The following is an 18,923-nucleotide window of genomic DNA, read 5'->3' as shown; positions in this document are numbered from 1 at the left end:
GCCTTGATAGACAGCACCCATGAGTAAATGTCATTTCCTGACGCCAAGGAAAAGCCACAATGCCTCTGAGGCATTTTCCTCATGGCAGAGCTTTCCCACAGCAAGTCTCCAGTAGGTGGCATCATTCTAATCATTACAAAGGTATTATAATTTCCCCTTCCCCATTTTTATTTCCTTTCCCTATATCCTACTGATCCTGTTTGTTGGTTTTTTTTTAAGTTCGTTCTTGTTAAAATAAATCTAGTTCTGTTTTGAGGGAGGCTGTCAGTTTCCTTCCTTGTCCCAATATTGCAGCGAGCCGCTTAGCTAGCACTCCCCAATTAAAAATTGGTCCCCACATTAGGAAGACTACAAGAATGAGAATGCTTTCAACATTAATAGATTAGTTTGGATGAAAGGTAGGTTTTAAGAGAAAGATGAATTTTGTTCTAGACAAGTTAAATTTAAGAAGTCTCTGGGAAGTCCAATTTGAAATGTCCAATAGGCAACTGGTGATATAGGACAGATGCCAGGAGAGAGCAGAAATAGAAAGATATGTACATATATACATATATATAGAATAGAAAGATATGCACATATATGCAAATCTATTATATAGTTATCTATTATATATAACGTATCTATTATGTATTATTATTTCTAATATAAATATGACATAAAATACATTTTATATATGTATGTGTGTATGTATGTGTGTGTGTGTGTGTGTGTGTGTGTGTATACATGTACAACACATTTAAGATATAAAGATGTATCTTCCATGGGAGTTGATAGTTATCCAGAAAAAGAACATAGAGGAGATGAAGAAGGCCTAATAGAGAACCTTTGGAAATATCCAAAGTCAGAGGGCACAATATAGATGAGACAGCAAAGCAGACTGAGAGGGAGCTGTCAGACACATAGGAGAAAAACTAGGAGAGAATAGTCATGGAAACCCTGAAGTGGTGGGTATCTAAGAAGAGAGGAAAATCAGTATTGTCAAATCAAGAGAGGTCAAGAAGAATGATGGCTAAGAAAAGAAAAATTAGACTTGGTAAGGGATCATTGTACAATAATATTCCATTATATTCATATACCATAATTTGTTCAGTCATTTCCCAATTGGCACACCCCTTTAGTAGGAAATGAAGTGCCATGAGAAATGAAGAAAGAAATGAGTCCAGATAAACCTGGGAATATTTGTATGATGATAGGCAAAGTGAGAGGAACCAGGAGAACTTATACTATAACAAAATAAAAAGGAACAATTCTGAATAACTAAAGAACTCTAACCAATGCAATGATCAACAATCACTCCAAAATATATAATCTGGGGAAAAAAAGATCATTAGTAACTAGTAACTTTAAAGAGAACAATTTCAGTTGAATGATGAGGTCAGTTGTCATCACTCAAATTCACTCACTCAATTCATTCAATCAGAAATTACTGAGAACATACTGTATATAAATCATTATGCTAGGTACTAGTCCCTATCCTTTTGTCACTTAAAATATAGCAGAGAATATGACACACAAGCTTAAGCACAAAATAGCTGTAATTTGTAACACACAATAACAAAAGCATAAGAAACAAGTCAATGTTGAAGGAATTAACGAAAGATAGGCACAGTAGTATTGTTGGTATTGTGAACAATACAATCATTTTGGAAAACAATTTGAATTTTGCAAATTAAGTAACTAAAATATCCATACCCTCTGACTGAGAAATTCAGTTACTAGACTTATACCCCAAGGAGGCCATTGATAAAGCAAAATCCTCATACAAAACAAAATATTTATGACATGAGTTTTCACAATGGCAAAGAATTGGAAGCAAAGTAAATATATATCAACTGAATGGCTAAGAAAAACTACAGTATGTGAATATAATGGAATAGTACTGTACTCCAAAAAGTTATGACTGTGATCAATACAGAAAAATATGGAATTTCTACATGAACTGAGTAAAGTAACAGCAAAGTAAGCAGAGACCAGAAAAACAATACAATGATTACAAACATGTAAATGGAAAGAACCACAAAAAAATTTGAAATGAAATGTTGCAAAATTGTAAAGATCAACATAGTTCCAAAGAAGAGATATGAAGACGGTTCCAACTCACTCCTTTGTAAAGGCAGAAGATTCACAAATGTGGTACACTGCACATATTTTCAGACTTTTTCAATGTTATGACCATTTATGCTGATTTTCCCCCCTCTTTTTCTTTTAATTTTTTAGAAGTATTATTTGTTATCTGTAATGGCTGTTTGGGAGGAGTAAAGATATGGGAGGCAAACTGAAAGAAATTATATATTATAATTTCTTAACAATAAAAACATGTAAAATATGCAAAATGACAACAATGCAAATGGAAAGAACCACAAAACAATTAAAATACTGCAAAATTACAAAGAATATTTCTCCAAAAAAAAAAGGTAAGAAAAGGCACTTCCTCCAATTCCTGTGCATAAGTTGGGAGGTCCATGAGTATGAAACATTGTATATTTATACTTTTTCAATTTACTGATTGATTCTGCTGGATTTTTTTCTCTTCCTTTTTTTTCTTTAAAAATATTCTTTATTTAATAAGATTGCTCTCTTGGAGAGGGAAAGGGAAGGAAACTAGAAGAAACAAACTTGTAAAAAGCAAAAGACATCAATTAAAACTTAAAAGAAAAAATTGTGTGATATACTATGCTAAAAGCACAAGAGATGTATAAAATTTTATGATTTGAAGGTGACATGCCACAATTCAGGATAAGCCTTAGTGGGGAAAAAAACCATAAATATTGAAATAATAACACATAGTATAATCTTCTGGTTTATGATAACAGTTATAGGAGGCTCAATGGTGTAATGATCATTTTCTAAGCAATCACAGCTTCAAGTGTACAATGAATACAATGGAAATATTGAATGCCATATTAGTGAGGAAATATGAAATACTTCTGGCATATATTTCTAAACTCCAATATGTATTGATTCAAAAGAGCTCCAACCAGGAAAAAGCAAGCTTAGGAAGCAAGACAACAATATATACAACCAAGAGAATGAAACACATAATGACTATAAAAATGCAAATGAAAAGATCACTAAAAAGAAGTCAAACTATGAATGATTAAAAAAAAACACAAAGAAGTGGGGCTGGTAGGTGGCACAGTGGATAAAGCACTGGCCCTGGATTCAGGAGTACCTGAGTTCAAATCTAGCCTCAGACATTTGACACTTACTAGCTGTGTGACCCTGGGCAAGTCACTTAACCCCCATTGCCCCACCAAAAAAAAAAAAAAAAAAAAAGAAGCTCCTAGAGGACAGTTAACAAAATCAATGTACAAAGCAGAGACTTTGGTGAATAGCACAAAACATTGTTCATAATGTCAGAAGCAAGAAGTGTATCAGATGTTTTCCTGAGGCACTTAGGGAGAGGTGAAAGGAAAGTGGGGGTGTGGAGAGGCAGAGAGAATTGAGTTGACAGACATAAAGAATATAGGGAGGGGCAGCTAGGTGGCACAGTGGATAAACCACTGGCCCTGGATTCAGGAGGTTCTGAGTTCAAATTCGGCCTCAGATACTTGACACTTACTAGCTGTGTGACCCTGGGCAAGTCACTTAACCCTCATTGCCCCACCCCCCAAAAAAAAACAAAAACCCAAAAAAGAATATAGGCATTAATAAAAAGATTTTTGACTTTTTTTTTTTTAAGCAAGTTTAAGGCAGATTTCAGAAAAACTTGGAAAGACTTACATTAACTGTTGCTGAGTGAAATGAGCAGAACCAGGAGAACATTGTACAGAATATCAACAACATTGTGTGATGATGAACTGTGATAGACTTAACTCTTCTCAGCAATACAATGAGCCAAAATAATTCCAAAGGATGGAAAATGTTCTCCACATCCAGAAAAAAGAACTGTGGAATTTAGATGCAGACTGAACCATACTGTTTCTACATTTTTTGTTTTTCTTTTTTGAGGTTTTTCCCTTTTGTTCTGATTCTTCTTTTACAACATGATTAATGTAGAAATATGTTTAATGTGATTGTACATATATAACCTATATCAGATTGCTTTCTGTCTTGGGGAGGGCAGAGGGAAGGGAAGGAGAGAAAAATTTAGAATAAGAAATCTTATAAAAACAAATGGTGAAGGTGGCGCAGTGGATAGAGCCCTGGAGTCAGGAGTACCTGAGTTCAAATCCAGCCTCAGATACTTAACACTTACTAGCTGTGTGACCCTGGGCAAGTCACTTGGCCCCAATTGCCTCACTAAAAAAAAAAAAAAATTGAAAACTATCTCTACATGTAACTAGAAAATAAAAAAAAATACTTTTATGTTAAAAAAAAGAGCCTATTAAGGTGATTTTTTTAATACTTATTCAAATGTTTTTTAATAATAAATAATAAGTACAGTGGGATCTTTAAAAAATAAATTAAAAAAGCAAGCTTAATTTTTGCCTGTTTACATATCTCATTTTTAGTGTTTGGCAATTTTTGTTTAAAATCAGCAAGGTAATAAACACAAGCTGTCATTCTTAATTTAAGTATCATACCTTAAAACAAGAAGCACGATACAGTAGCTGCACAACATGACCAATACTTGTTTTTGATGCCTGAGGAAATCTTGGTTCCAGCCTTTGGACAACAAAAAGTACCAAAACTTTCCTTGAAAGGGCAGAACCATCTTCCAGGGCCAGCAATACCAACTTTAAGGCTTCTTCTTGCATAGCTGGAAACAATTAAATCATAAACACAAAAATAATTTTAACTGAAGAACTCTGTAATCTTGTATTTGTCATAAACAGCACATTATGTTCCAGCATGGAGTTTATGGCAATTACCCAAAATGTTATGCTATTTAATATGGTCGGATATTGTAATCATGCAATTCATATAAAAGATTAAAAGAAAAAAGCAATTATCATTTATTCTTTATTAATTACCTAGATATCAATGGGAATTTAAAATCTTAAAAGGCAAACAAAAAAATGCCAGAAAATGTTATTTGAATAAGGAAAATTCTTTGTCCTTATAACTTGTTGTTCAATCATTTCAGTTGTGTCCAACTCTTCATGACTCCATTTGGGGGTTTCTTGACAGAAATAATAGAGTGATTTACCATTTCCTTCTCCAGCTAATTGTACAAATGAGAAACTGAGGTAACCAAGGTTAAGTGATTTGCACATGGTCACACACCTAGTATGTGTCTGAGGCAAGATTTGGGTCTTAACTCCAGGCCTAGCACTCTATCTATGTACCACCTAGCTACTTAACAAGTCATCTTATGGAATAAATCTGAAATTATTATGGAAAAGACACAACTTATAATGTAGAGCAAATGTGTTTTGGAATCCTAACCCATAATTTCATCAATATGGGTAACTCCAAGGGTGAAAAGGTCTTGCAAAAATGTAGATGGATATTTTCTCTGCAATTAGTCTTAGAGACTTGAGTGAGTCCTTGAGAGGTTAAGTAAATTTATCAAGATCACATGGCTAGTTTGTGTCACAAGCAGGACATGAAGTCATGTTTTCTTGACTCCAAGACTGGTTTTTAATACAGAAAGAAATTTATTTAGTCTCAATTTCTATTTAAATGAAAGTAGAGCGGGGGCGGCTAGGTGGCGCAGTGGATAAAGCACCGGCCCTGGATTCAGGAGTACCTGAGTTCAAATCCAGCCTCAGACATTTGACACTTACTAGCTGTGTGACCCTGGGCAAGTCACTTAACCCCCATTGCCCTGCAAAAAAAAATGAAAGTAGAGCAAAGTATCAAGACACTGTCTTCTATTCTTCAACTCTACACAAACGATACATTTTATCCTATACGCTGTCAATTAAATGTAAAGATGCATCCACATACAAGTTTCCTTCTAATTATCCTTAGGCTTCCCACTATACAAACGAAACATTCATTATCTTCAAAAACCACCACAAAAAACAACAAATCTGTAAGAATGAAAATGAGAATGGAGGAAATTCATAAAAGTATTTCATTACAAAATTTTTGATAGAACACACGAAGTACTTAGAATAAGTGTTAATCTTAAAATTGGTGAATAAAAATGTAAAACAATGGAGCAGATGTATAATTTTATTAAATATGTATAATTTTATTAAATATGATGTGACAATGAATTACAGACATTCTTTTAAACTATTTTGCAATGAATCTATCAGTAAATTACTTGATTTCTCCTGGCAAGGTTGAAAATGATTTTAAAAGCTATTTATCTCTACACCTGCCAATAATTGTATTCTCTAAGAAGTTTTTTAAACTTTTACCTGGTCCTAAGAACTGGCATCCCCGAGCCCTGACGGCGGCCCATAGATTGGCAGACAATTGCTGAGGGTTCTGGTGTTGTAAAATCAGTTCCGTTACAGTTCTTTCGCCAAGGGATCGTGCTGCTCGCATGGCTCTTACACGACCTTCTTCTTCCACAAGTTGACAATTTACAAGAGTCACCAGTTTCCTTTGCATTGGACGGCTCAGTGCACTCTGATTCAAACTAGCAACACCTGTCGAAAGAGAAACAAAACAGTCTAAGATTTTAAAAGTAAAGATGAGCTGAAGATTTTTTTTTAAGTATGTTTCGGGCAGCTAGGTGGCGCAGTGGATAGAGCATCGGCCCTGGATTAGGGAGGACCTGAGTTCAAATCCGGCCTCAGCCACTTAACACTTACTAAGCTGTGTGACCCTAGGCAAGTCACTTAACCCCAATTACTTCACCAATAAATGAATGAATGAATAAAAATGTTTCATTTTTACTTCACTAACTGAGCTATAATCCCTGAGTTTATTAGTTTCTCACTCCCATCCCACAACAGTATTAATGTTTAAAACTCTTAGAGATGGTTATAATATTCAGAGCTAAAAAAAAACTACTAACACAGAAATGAGACCCAGGGAAGGGAAGGAAAGGGACCTGACCATAGTCACTCATTATCAATGTCAGAGTCTGGGATATAAACCCAAATCTTGAGATCCACAATTTGATACTATTTCAACCCTATCATGGTATATGCATTGCTAATGACTAATACCTGCTTTCTGATAGTCTGGACACTATCAAGATAACTTGGGTTCTGGTATGCATATAATGGTCAAGTGATATTTTATTGCATTTAGACTAAAGAATGTCTTCTGGCTCCATTAAGAGATACTTTGATAGATTAGTAATCTCATTAACATGGATCCTCTCTCCAATGTAAGCTTATCCAAGTCCTCACATCCTGAGTGCTTTTTATCTGTGCCCTTCCATGTATCTTCCATATGGAATCTACCCCACACATTGGAGTTGTTCCTCTAGCTTTTTAATATTTCATAGATAACAAGGCAATACTCAGACTATCCATCTGTTATCCTTCACTTTTACTGCATGACCAGCTCACCACCTTTAGCAGTCATACATAAAAAGACAATACAGTCTACCTGGCTATTATTGGTTACTAATGGCAGCTATAAATTTCTCTTTTCATTTAAAAGCAAGACATTTGTCTTCAGGGACCTATCACATAATCCTATCTAAAAGCAAAGTAACAAACCACAGGATTTTAAAATTTCTTGAGTAAGAGATCACATTTCATAATTCTCTGGTATTTCTCAAATGACAAGAACATATCTTATTAACAAAATGATGAAAACAATGATGGTAGCACATATTTATGGGTTTGTGAAATTCTCTCCTCAAAACAAATATACACATATTATTATCTACATTTTAGAGATGACAAAACAAAGGCTGAGATTAAATTACTTGCACAGGGTTACACAAATGGCTCATAAAGGCTGGAAACTGGATTTCAGTACCATTACTAACTGAAGAAATCTAAGTTTCACAGAACACAAGAAAGCTCTCCTTAGCAAGATTTGTTAAGATTTATATTTCTAAGAACTCTAAATAAATATAACTAGTTTGACTGAGGAATCTGGATATTTCCCCTATTCTTTGGTTTGTGGTTAGATTATTTTTACTTACTTTGATGGATCTGAATTCTCATCAACATGAACAACTCCTGCAAAGAAGCAGGTCTTCCATCCCTATCCAATCTATATGATTCCTGTTTAAATCCTCCCATAAATTCCATGAAATAAAAAATTAATTAACTGGTAATCTAGGTTCACAATTAAAAGACAGTTGGGGGGCAGCTAGATGGCGCAGTGGATAGAGCACCAGCCCTGAAGTCAGGAGTACCTGAGTTCAAATCTGGCCTCAGACACTTAACACTTATTGGCTGTGTGACCCTGGGCAAGTCACTTAACCCCAATTGCCTCACAAAAAAAAAAATTTTTTAATTAAAAAAAAAAGACAGCTGGATCTTCTGTCAAATCCATTTCAAGAATTTCATTACTTCATATCAAGGTATCAATGCTGTTATCCAAGGTTAATAATTTTCCATCAAATCCTACCCACAACAGAGACAGTTTTTAAGAAACTTACCCTTTCCTCCACTTAGTGGTTTTAAGTAGAGTGCCAAATCCTCAACACATTTCTTTGCAACCTCATAATGCTTGTTCTCTCCTAGATTACTTAATTTTACTGTTTGATGATCTGGTACCTAAAAAGGGAAACTTTTCATAAATACAGCTTCAATACATTCACTTCTATATATATATAATGATAATCTTGCCTTGCATAAAATATAATTCTAACAACAGAATCAAATCATAGTGTCAACACCTGTAAATGAACTATAGATCATCTAATCCAATTCATTTATTTTATAAATAAGGAAATTAAGGACCAGAGGGAAGTGGCTTTAACAAAACTGATTCAATGCTGATGTTTTCTATGAATTTCAAATTTTCCAAAAACTTTTTCCCCTAAACTAAGTTACTGAACACATAACAATTAATATTTTCATAATTCTTTTATTATTTACAAAGTTCCTTCCTCTTAAAAGCCCTATTAATGCATGTAGTACAAGTATCCTTATCCCCATGGAAGGAGAAGATAAAGAAACTGAAGCTCTATGAGACTGGGTGCTCAATATCACAAAGCAGAATTTTCTGAGGGGACATTCAAATCCAAACCTATCTTAACTGCAAGTCCAATATTCTTATCCTACTTCTCACATAAGGCTGAAACAACAATCAATACAACTTTATGTCTTACCTGGGCTCCAACTAATTGGAGAAGTGCAAAGTTTACAGGAAGCACATCAATATCTGTGTTGATGGCAGTCTGGTCAAAAGGGCATGCTTTTCGGTGAAGTTTATTTAAGCAGGTCTTGCAGACGGTGTGTGAACAACCTAAACTGATGGGCTTGTGCACATTCTCATCAAATTCATTATAGCAGATTGGACAGGACAGGAATTCTGTCCATTGAGCAGCCTGCACAGGCATTGTGGAAACTGGATGCTTGTTTAGCAGTCTAGCAGATCATTATTTCACTGTGTAGTGTTATGTTAGCTGGATAGGAATAAAAAACAGAAAACAAACCCCCCAAAAGATTATTTCCATATCTTCAAAATTAACACTGTAAAAGCCACTTTTGATGTGACATATAAGCTAAAACACTAAGTACATTTTATTTACTTTTTGATACTTAATAATTTAATTAAGACAACATAGAGTCTCATGCTTAGTTGCCACTCAATTACTGAACTAAACTGAAACTGAAAGACAGTAAAACTTCAATAATCCTGTCTGAAAACAAAATTGCATAACAATCATTCTTTATAAACCAATTCAAGACATGAAATGCCATGACAATAAACTTAACTGACAACGACCAAAGTTTAAACAGATTTTGTTTCCTTCATTTTTGTAGGGGTGCACAGCCACTTGAAATCCAGATTTTATATTAAAGTGAAAGAAATTATTTTCCAATTGAATATTTATAATGGCAGAGGGAATTTAGTAAAAGCCAAAGAAAACACACCAAACAAATAACTTTCTATATTACTTAAGAAATTTTAAAAGTTTGAGCATGTTGCTTCGGCCATTCAATACAATGGTAAAAAAATAGAAACAGCAATAATAACAACCTGTAGTAAAAGTTAAGTATATTTTTAAAGAATCCAAGAAATTTAAAAACATTTTAGTGTTACTTTGCCTAGCTATGATCTGAGAGTACACTGATAGGAGAATATTCTATAATCTAAAATTAATGTTATAAAAATAATAAAAGCTCAAAACTATAAAACCAGTTTTAATTCATTTCATATATCTGGCACTTATGTGTTATGGGTCCAGTTTTCTTAGAATGATCTAAACTGAAGTGATTTACCAGATCTGGAGATTTTAATTTTAGATACTGGTAAGAGAATTCTTTCTTATAGGTATGAAGCACAGTTTTTCCATAAAGCTCAAGCCTTACACTACTTGTATACCTGTGGTCACATTAATTCTGAATTTTAAAAATTGAGGAATTAAAGAGTAACCTTTTAACCACATTTAAAAATACAATTCAATTTAACAAGTACATACTACATACTGTTGGGAGACAGCAATAAAGGGAAGAAAAAGGAGGAAGATAGAAAACTTAGACATTTGTCTTGTCTTGCCCGCATTGAGCTTATTATATTCTTAGTTGCTTCTACAAATAGCTACCTCAGACAAACTGTATGAAAAAAGAGAAATGTGAACATACCTATCTACTCACAGATTTTCGGCTTTGGAAAGTAGCTTAGTCTACATGACACAGATAAAGAAACTGAATCCCAGCATATTTGAGACTACTTGCTCAAGATTATGTAGCTAGTTAGTTACTGAGTCAATCTTAAAATTCAGGAATCTGGATAAACATTACATTATACTACCTTCACATAATATAGGAAGAATGGGATAGCTATTAAATTTAGAGATCTGAAAGATGTACTGGAGCAGATCTATAGCCAAGACTGGCACATAGTAAGCACTTAATAAATGCTTATCGACTGACTTACTGATTGAAAACAAAAAAAGAAGTAATTATGTAATGCTCCTCCAAGGATAACAAATCACAGGATCACAGGATAAAAGATTTGGAGCTTAACTGAACAAAGGCCACCTAATCTAATCTAACATAACAAATTTGATCTAACTCCCTCGTTTTACAGAAAAGGAAACTGAGTCTTAGAAAAAGTTATACTTAACCAAGGTTATGACAATGATAACTAGTAAAGCTTTACTTCCTAGGCTGATATAAAACTAAAATCAACTTATATGAGCAAGTTGTCTTTATATTGTTGTATGGTTTCAAATGTTAATATGAACAAAGTCAATTAAGAAAAGATATTCTCTACAGAAATAAAATACTAAACAGTACTAAAAAAGGTATTACTTATCATAGTTATAATTTCTAAATCTAAGTCAAAGTTTCCCACAGTACTTTTTTTTGTTTCCAAAAAAAGTTTGCAAATCTTTATCATCTCTTTGGGAAGACCACTGAATCTGGAGTTAGAAGGTTTGCCACCACCTATGTGACTTCAGGCAAATCATTTGACTTTTCTGGATCTTAGTTTCCTCATCTGTAAAAGGTATTTAAAATGTATCAGTGAAGGCTGCTAGGTGGCACAGTGGATAGAGCACTGGCCCTGGATTCAGGAGGACCTGAGTTCAAATCCAGCCTCAGACACTTGACACTTACTCGCTGTGTGACCCTGGACAAATCACTTAACCCCAATTACCTCACCAAAAAAAAAAAAAAGTATCAGTGGTAGGCAAGCTACCACAAAATCCTGTAAGAGCCACAGGGTCAATGAAAAGAATGCCCAAATCCATGAGCACACCAAGTCTTATCATTTTGTTCCAATACAACAGTATGAAGACTCAAGAAATAATAGAGCAAAGGGCTTTGAACTCCAAATAATCTATATCTAAGAACATGGCATTATCATTAGTGGCACTGTCTCTAACTTGAAAGCATTCAGATATAAAGTCTAAATACTACATATTGCATAAACACTTCCTAACTCAAATCCAGGACAATTAAAAAGTGCTTATGTAAATTTGATAGAAAGTTTTCTGAGTACTAGAAATATGGGCATCTGGGACAATAACACAGCTAATAATATACTTTGTACAGAGAACTGTTTACTGGCTCATACTTTAGTGAGCACCACAGCAATTAAAGGTTTTAAAAATCACAGTCTGAGATTGAAGAAAATATATAATGCCTCCCCCAAAAAATTCAAGGGGAAAATTCTGTTCCTGTTGTTGTGCTTTAAATGTCTATGGACCTTAAAGTATTCCAAATATTTTATGTAAAATTGAATTACTAGATATAAAAGTTTGTAAGGTACTTTTATAAATTCTCTCTAAAATAAATTCTCAAATCTCTCTAGGCAGATTTATACCTCCCAGATTCACAATGTTAAACCCACATCTAAGAAATAAAAAAAAATTTTAAATAGTTTATTTCCAATATTACAAATAAATTTTATCAGCTTCTATGCTTGATTTTTAACAAAACATGTGAACTCATCAGTACCTACAGCCCAAAAAATATTTCAATGCTATTAAGGGAAAAGATCATTTTCCCTTACATCTGCTGTGGAGTATTCTAATTCAGTCAAGTTGGACCACTAAAATATTTCACATGTTCCTATTTTACAGCTTACTTGTTCAGAAATACTAATTCAGAAGGCAAATTCTCAATGTCCATTAAGTTAGTAGAAATTCATCTAAGATACTCTTTCAACTCTTATTATTTTATTTTTATTTTTGGTGGGGCAATGAGGGTTAAGTGACTTGCCTGGGGTCACATAGCTAGTAAGTGTCAAGCGTCTGAGGCAGCATTTGAACTCAGGTACTCCTGAATCCAGGGCCAGTGCTTTATGCACTGTACCACCAACTGCCCCCAACTCTTACTATTTTATGAAGACAATCATTATTTGTTTCAAGTTTAAATTTCTTGGAAAAGAATTCAAACTTGAAGTCAGCTAAATCAAAGTTTCTTAAACTGTGGGCCACAAACCCATGAGGTGGGGTTACAAAAAATTTTATTTTGGAGTCACATAAAAATTTCTTGGGTGAAAAGGGGTCACAAGTGGAAAAAGTCTGAGAACCCCTGAGCTAAAATAATGAAATTCAAAAACTTTTCGCATCCCAAACCACCTTTAATATAGCTTCTGAAGAATTGATAACAACTGTATAAAAACATGTAAGCAATTTAATTTCCTCATGAATTTAAATGAATGCCTTTACAAAATAAGAGATAAAATTTATTTGTAAAAAACTTGGGGTAAATTTCCTTCCAGATAGAGGGAATCAACTCTGAATGAAGCTATATACTCATTTATGCATAATATACTTATGAAAAGCAGAGCCATAAAGACTATTCAGATTCACAATGACTACTTCATTCGGTAAATATATTGAGGGTAGCAAAATGATCAACACTGCACTCTTCCACATAACTTGAATGACAAATGAAAATGATGTAGCAGCTCAAGCCAAATATGGGAGGATATTCATGTCACTGAATATAATCTTTTTTGGGGGGGGGGGGAACGACGCACAGGGCAATGAGGGTTAAGTGACTTGCCCAGGGTCACAGGGCTATTAAGTGTCAAATGTCTGAGGCCAAATTTGAACTCAGGTCCTCCTGAATTCAGGGCCAGTGTTTTATCCACTTTGCCACCCAGCTGCCCCTACTGTAATCTTAATTGGTGTTGCAGCATAAATAGACTTTTAATCTATTTAAGAGAGGATTTTTTTAAAAATCCCGAATGTAAATAGTGCTTTTTTTTTAAACATGAGGCAAAAGGGATAAAAAAATTAATCTGGAAATTTCTTGGGGAAAAGCCCTTAAATTAAGTACTTGAGAGCTGTAATCATATAAACTCCTTAAACTGAAACCCAATAAACTAACTTTGAGTTTGTAAAATTCTAACTTAATTACTATGAGAACAATGTGGTTTGCTGAGAAATGTATAAAGACAAAATGAAAATTTCCCAAGTACAACAAATATCTAAGAAAAAAAATTCTAAATTTCAATCATTCAAAGCACTAAGCAAAATATTTCAACTTAATTTTTATTTAGTAAACTTTTAATAGTTACTAATAGTAATTATAGGGCAGCTAAATAGGGAATTTTAAAAATCTAAATTTGATATATTGCTCTTCTGGTGCCTAGCACAGTTATGCATACAGTAGGCACTTAAATGCTTTATAGAATGTATGTAACCTTGAGGAATTTTTCTGCTCTAATAGCTTTTCAAGTTGTAAGCCCCTCTGTGTCATTTGGGGACATGTAAAACTGCAGCAAAGTTACTAATTTCTCTCACAAATATGATAAAAGGACAAAATAACTTTAAAATGTAAATGTTATATATACATTTAAGAAATTTCACCTTCTGTTATTGACAAATCATAATCTGTTAACAAGAACAATTCACTGTTATATTTGATTTCATACTACTGTAGAAAATGGTTTAGGATTCTACCACTGCAAAAATTCCTAACCCACTATTTTATATGAATAGAAATATAGTAATCCACAATACAAAAACTATATTGAAGTTCAGCTATTATATGTAAATTAGCCTGCAAATTAAATCTTTGTCTCAAATATGTGCATTAGGTTTTTAAATCATGTATAAAAAGCTATAAATAAGACATCATCTAAGATTTGTATATGCTTATCAATATGGCCCTGGTCAAGTCACTTTACCTTTCTGAACCTCAATTTCCTTTACACATAAAATAGGGAAAGAGGGATGGGGGTGGGGGTAGGGGTGGGGGGTAACAACTGGATAATCTCTTAACTCTGATCTTGTTCTGAAAAGCATGATCCTGCCTGTATGTACCTAGAAAAGGAAGAGAGTAGGTCATTCAGCCAGAAATTACAGATGGACAGCCCAAGTAACTTCACTGATATCAAAGGAACTAATAGAAGGCTACCAGAACATTAGAGGATTTATAGAAACAAGAGACCCCAAAAAAAAGTCAGGATGAAAAAGCATGGATGGCTTACAATGGAATTTAAGTAAAGAAAGGTATTATTTATTATGAATAGTAGTAGTTTCAAATTTACGAAGTACTTTCCTAAGAATATTCCTGTGAGAGACAGAATAGTGAAATTTAGGGGGACTTGGGCCATGGTTTAAGGAATGCTTGGCAAGATAATTTCTTCCACCATTGTGGATCCAATAAACTTTCTACAACTTAGAGGGTTGTCTGGACCACCGAGAGGTTAAGAGTCTTGCTGACTCCTAGATAAAATTTCTCTTCACCATGCTAGGCTTCCTGTCAGTATAAGTACTATTGCCACCACTTTACAAATGAGGAAATTTAGGCATAGAGATTAAGTGGTTTAGCTAGGGTTGCACAGCAATTATTAGTCCTAAGATTTAAAACTTGATTCTTTTGCCTTTTTACATTTAGATACCTTAAAATGCATAGATAGGAATTTTAAATTGATTTAAATCATCTTGACTGAAATTTCAGCAACTAAGAAACAAAGGAAATAATCTAAGAGCTTTAAACTGGTACTCTAAATTGCACAAAAGATTTTAAGCAAGAAAAGGCTCAAATATATCATTTTAAAGAACTCCACACTTCATCTATTTAAATCCTACTGCTCAAGTCATTCTGGAGTTTTAATCAATTACTTAATGGATTTAAGATTAAACTTCCAATGATATTTTCTAAAACACTAATACTTTTTCCTGTTTATTATAGCTACAATTCCCTATAACATTCAAGATCCTTCAGCACTTACAGGAACTAAAAATTAAAACCTATCCCCTTTAGATGGCAGAGCTGTTTATTTCATCATATCCAATAATTTTTGCTGTGTATATTTATCCTTCCTCGAGAAAGTCAAGCTTTTTATCCCTTGAGGGACAGGCTAATATTCAACAAGATGCTCTATCAAGAAGCTTGTTTTCATTTGTCTATTTTTAATGAAATAATTTATTTCTTGGATAAATGGCCATGCTCCGGTCTACATTACTAGAAGACAGGGTTTAAAAAGCAACCTTATTTTATGCTCCAGGGATGTCTCTCTACTAAAAGTAATGAGTGAACAAAAGTCACTCTGAAGAAAGACTTTCACATAATTCTAAAGACATAATAAGGACAATTAAGAAGTTACTGACAACATTAACACTGTTTGCTTAATTTTTCAAATGGGGGGAAAATTTATGCTTCTGGCTAATACAATAAAAGAATACTGCTTGGAATATTGCTAGAACTTTAACACTCTAAACTGTTAAAACTACGATACAGATTTCTAAGGTTTTTAAAGTTAAAAAAAAAACTTATAAAGATAATACCAAAAGAAAAAATCCATTAAAATGTTGGTTTTAAAGTGGCAAATACAGCAAAATAAGAAGCTGGCAATCAAGTAAGTAAATTGTCCAATTAATACAGCCATCTGATCAACAGTTAATGGCTTTTAGTGCATGTGTTCTTGAATAGGGTGGTTTTCAAAATTGTTGAATACATCCATTTTTTTCTAAATATAACAGAAACTGATGTGACATTTTTTGTTCTAGTAATTTCCCCCAAACTGATATGTTAATGTTAAAAGGAATACAAACTAGAAAAACTATGATATAGGGGTGACAAGAGAAGAGGTTAGATTTAATGGGTTACAATAGCTTCCAAATGTGATCCAAGAAAGAATTCTAACATGTATTAGTAAAATGCCCATGAGAGGGACGTGAGGATTCAGGTTAGGCATACTCCATATAACAAATACTACATTTAGATCTATTTTTATTCCTGACCCTTTTCTGTTTATGTCACATTGCTTATTATTGAAACTAAACTTGAAGATGGCCATCATAACCTTTTCCATTCCTTAATGCTAAGGAAGAAAAGTAGATACTATTTCCTCTAATACATTCTCTAACGTGATACCCAGTTCCGTTTTAAATTCCTGTAAAACAATGATGCTTTACACCATTCCTCTAAGATGGTGGAAGAGTCGCCCCAAGAGGCTTTCCCACAAGGAGGGGGGAAAACGCAGAACACACAAACACACCAATAAATAAATTCCCTGGCTCTCTTTCATTCAATTATCCTAGTCACATCCCCAGGGCCATCCTGTAGCCAATCCTCTCTCCTCTTACTGCTGAGACCCCTTTACATGGCACCAAGGTGCATTGTTTGGCTTGGTCAAAATACAGAGGCTGTTTTTCAAAAAGACAGGTGTGTGTGAATGTAAAGAAAGAGGAGGGTCTTCTACTCATGTAGAACTCAGATTCCATCCCCTACCTGGGCCTCAGAAGAAATGACACACAGGCAGAACTGATGATGTATAACTCCATTCAAACTCTAAAACATCATGATCCTCTGTTAATTTAGGAATTATACCTAGTCTCTATTGGTGTGGTTTTTGTTGTTGTTTTTTTCTTTTTGACAAGAAAAAAAGAAAAGAGACAAAAAGGAAACGGGGAAAAAACAGGGTGAAGGAGGAGAAAGGGGGAATAAATGTTGAATGATTAAGGAAGAGGAGTACAGATGGAGAGAGTGAGAGAGAAGGAAGGATAGGAGACTAGCAGACATGGGAGAAGGAGCAGGAGGAAGGGGAGGAAAACGGGGGAGGGAGACGAAAAAGAAGAGAAGGAAGGGAGAGGGAGAAGGGAGAGGTGGGGAAGGGAAGGGAAAACGGGAGGGGGAAAGGAAAAAAGGGGGAGGAGAAATGGGCAAAGACGAGGGGGAAGGAGGAAGAGGGGGAGTGGGTAGGAAAAGGGAAACAGGGAGGGATATGGGGGAGGGAGAAAAGGAAAGATATTAGGGAAGGAAGAAAGAAAAGGTATAAGGGGAGAAAGAATAGAGGTCCATTAGACAGCTCCGTGGGACCCTGCCTCCAGGAGCCCCTCTCTGCAGGCCACAGCTCCCGCCTGGGCGGGGCGAGGGGAGGGGAGAGTGGCTGTTGACTGGCCCCTCCGGCTGCAGTCAGCCAGCTGAGGAGACAGAGGTGGCTGCGGGAGCCCAGAAGCAGAAGGGAGTAGGAAAGATCTTAGCCGGCCCGGCTGGCCCAGACGCTGTCAGTCTCAGACGTTCTCTCAGGGCGCCCCCTCACGGCCTCCCCACGGGCCCAGGCCCCGGTTCCCGCCCGTCCGCCCTACCTGAGGGCCCGGGCGGGGTCGCTACGGGCCGCTCCGGGGAGCCCCGGGGCGACGGCGGTGACGGGGGTCGGCGACGAAGGCGCCTCCTCTCCCCGGGGCACGGCTCGGCTGCGGCTCCGCGGCCTCAAACTCCATCGGGAGCAAGCGGGAAAACCCCGTTGGCGTCGGCGGTGTTGGCGGCGGCGGCGGCGGCGGCGGCCGCAGCGGCGCCTCCTCCTCCTCCTCCTCGCGAGAGGCGGACGGGGAGGGAGCCGGGCCCCGGGATGCTCTCGCGAGCAGACACGCCCCAACTCGCGCGAGATCGCGCATGCTTAGTTCCTTACTATTTGCTTCGCCCTTAGGGCTTTCAGGTTAACCCACCCCTATCACGTGATGAAGGAGCAAAACAGGAGCATTCTGGGAAACGAGGACTGAAGGAGAGATTTCTGGGAAACTCCAGTCTATCTAACTGTGTTTTGTTGCAGCCCACATTATAGTCTCAAGCTAAAGTTGGCCAAGGTATTTTAAGGTGCCGTCCATGAAATGGCTCAAGGACAATGGTGAGATTTGATTTCTCTCCATCTACATCTCCCCACAAAGGTGGCAGGATTTGACACATGTAACTTCCATCCTATTTTGCAAACATTATTGACCCTAATTCAAATCAAGCTGGTCCTTGGCAGCAAGTGCCAAAAGTGACATAAGACAGGGCTTCTAAATAGAGTCCAGCTCCTTACTATCTTAGGCAAGTCATTTAATATCTCTTGGAGACTTTCATGTCTTAAATTATTATCCTTGTGGGGCAGCTAGGTAGTGAAATGGATAGAACACCCACCCTGGATTCAGGAGGACCTGAGTTCAAATTCGACCTCAGACACTTAACACTTACTAGCTGTGTGACCCTGAGCAAATCACTTAAACCTCATTGCCCAGCCAAAAAGAATGAATGGATGAATGATTA

The 18,923-nt window shown here is 35.8% G+C and overlaps 1 protein-coding gene across 6 annotated transcripts in view; it reads right to left on the bottom strand.

The window, feature by feature from the left end:
- The window catches only part of RC3H2 (ring finger and CCCH-type domains 2), a 66,567-nt gene extending 48,357 nt beyond the window's left edge, over window positions 1-18,210 (bottom strand). For all 6 annotated transcript variants that reach the window (XM_043982652.1, XM_043982655.1, XM_043982653.1 and 3 more), the window contains exons 1-5: window positions 17,984-18,210; window positions 9,089-9,385; window positions 8,414-8,531; window positions 6,258-6,491; window positions 4,527-4,702 (exon numbers count right to left, since the gene is read on the bottom strand). In XM_043982652.1, the coding sequence (XP_043838587.1) occupies window positions 4,527-4,702; window positions 6,258-6,491; window positions 8,414-8,531; window positions 9,089-9,319 (759 nt within the window). In that variant the 5' untranslated portion in view covers window positions 9,320-9,385; window positions 17,984-18,210. The remainder of the gene's footprint in view (window positions 1-4,526; window positions 4,703-6,257; window positions 6,492-8,413; window positions 8,532-9,088; window positions 9,386-17,983) is intronic.
- Window positions 18,211-18,923: the final 713 nt, after the last annotated feature.

This window comes from Dromiciops gliroides, chromosome 2 (genome assembly GCF_019393635.1).
Source record: "Dromiciops gliroides isolate mDroGli1 chromosome 2, mDroGli1.pri, whole genome shotgun sequence".
Lineage (NCBI taxonomy): Eukaryota > Metazoa > Chordata > Mammalia > Microbiotheria > Microbiotheriidae > Dromiciops > Dromiciops gliroides.
The sequence above is the reverse complement of the archived record's forward strand: the minus strand, read 5'-3'. Positions and strand labels throughout refer to the sequence as shown.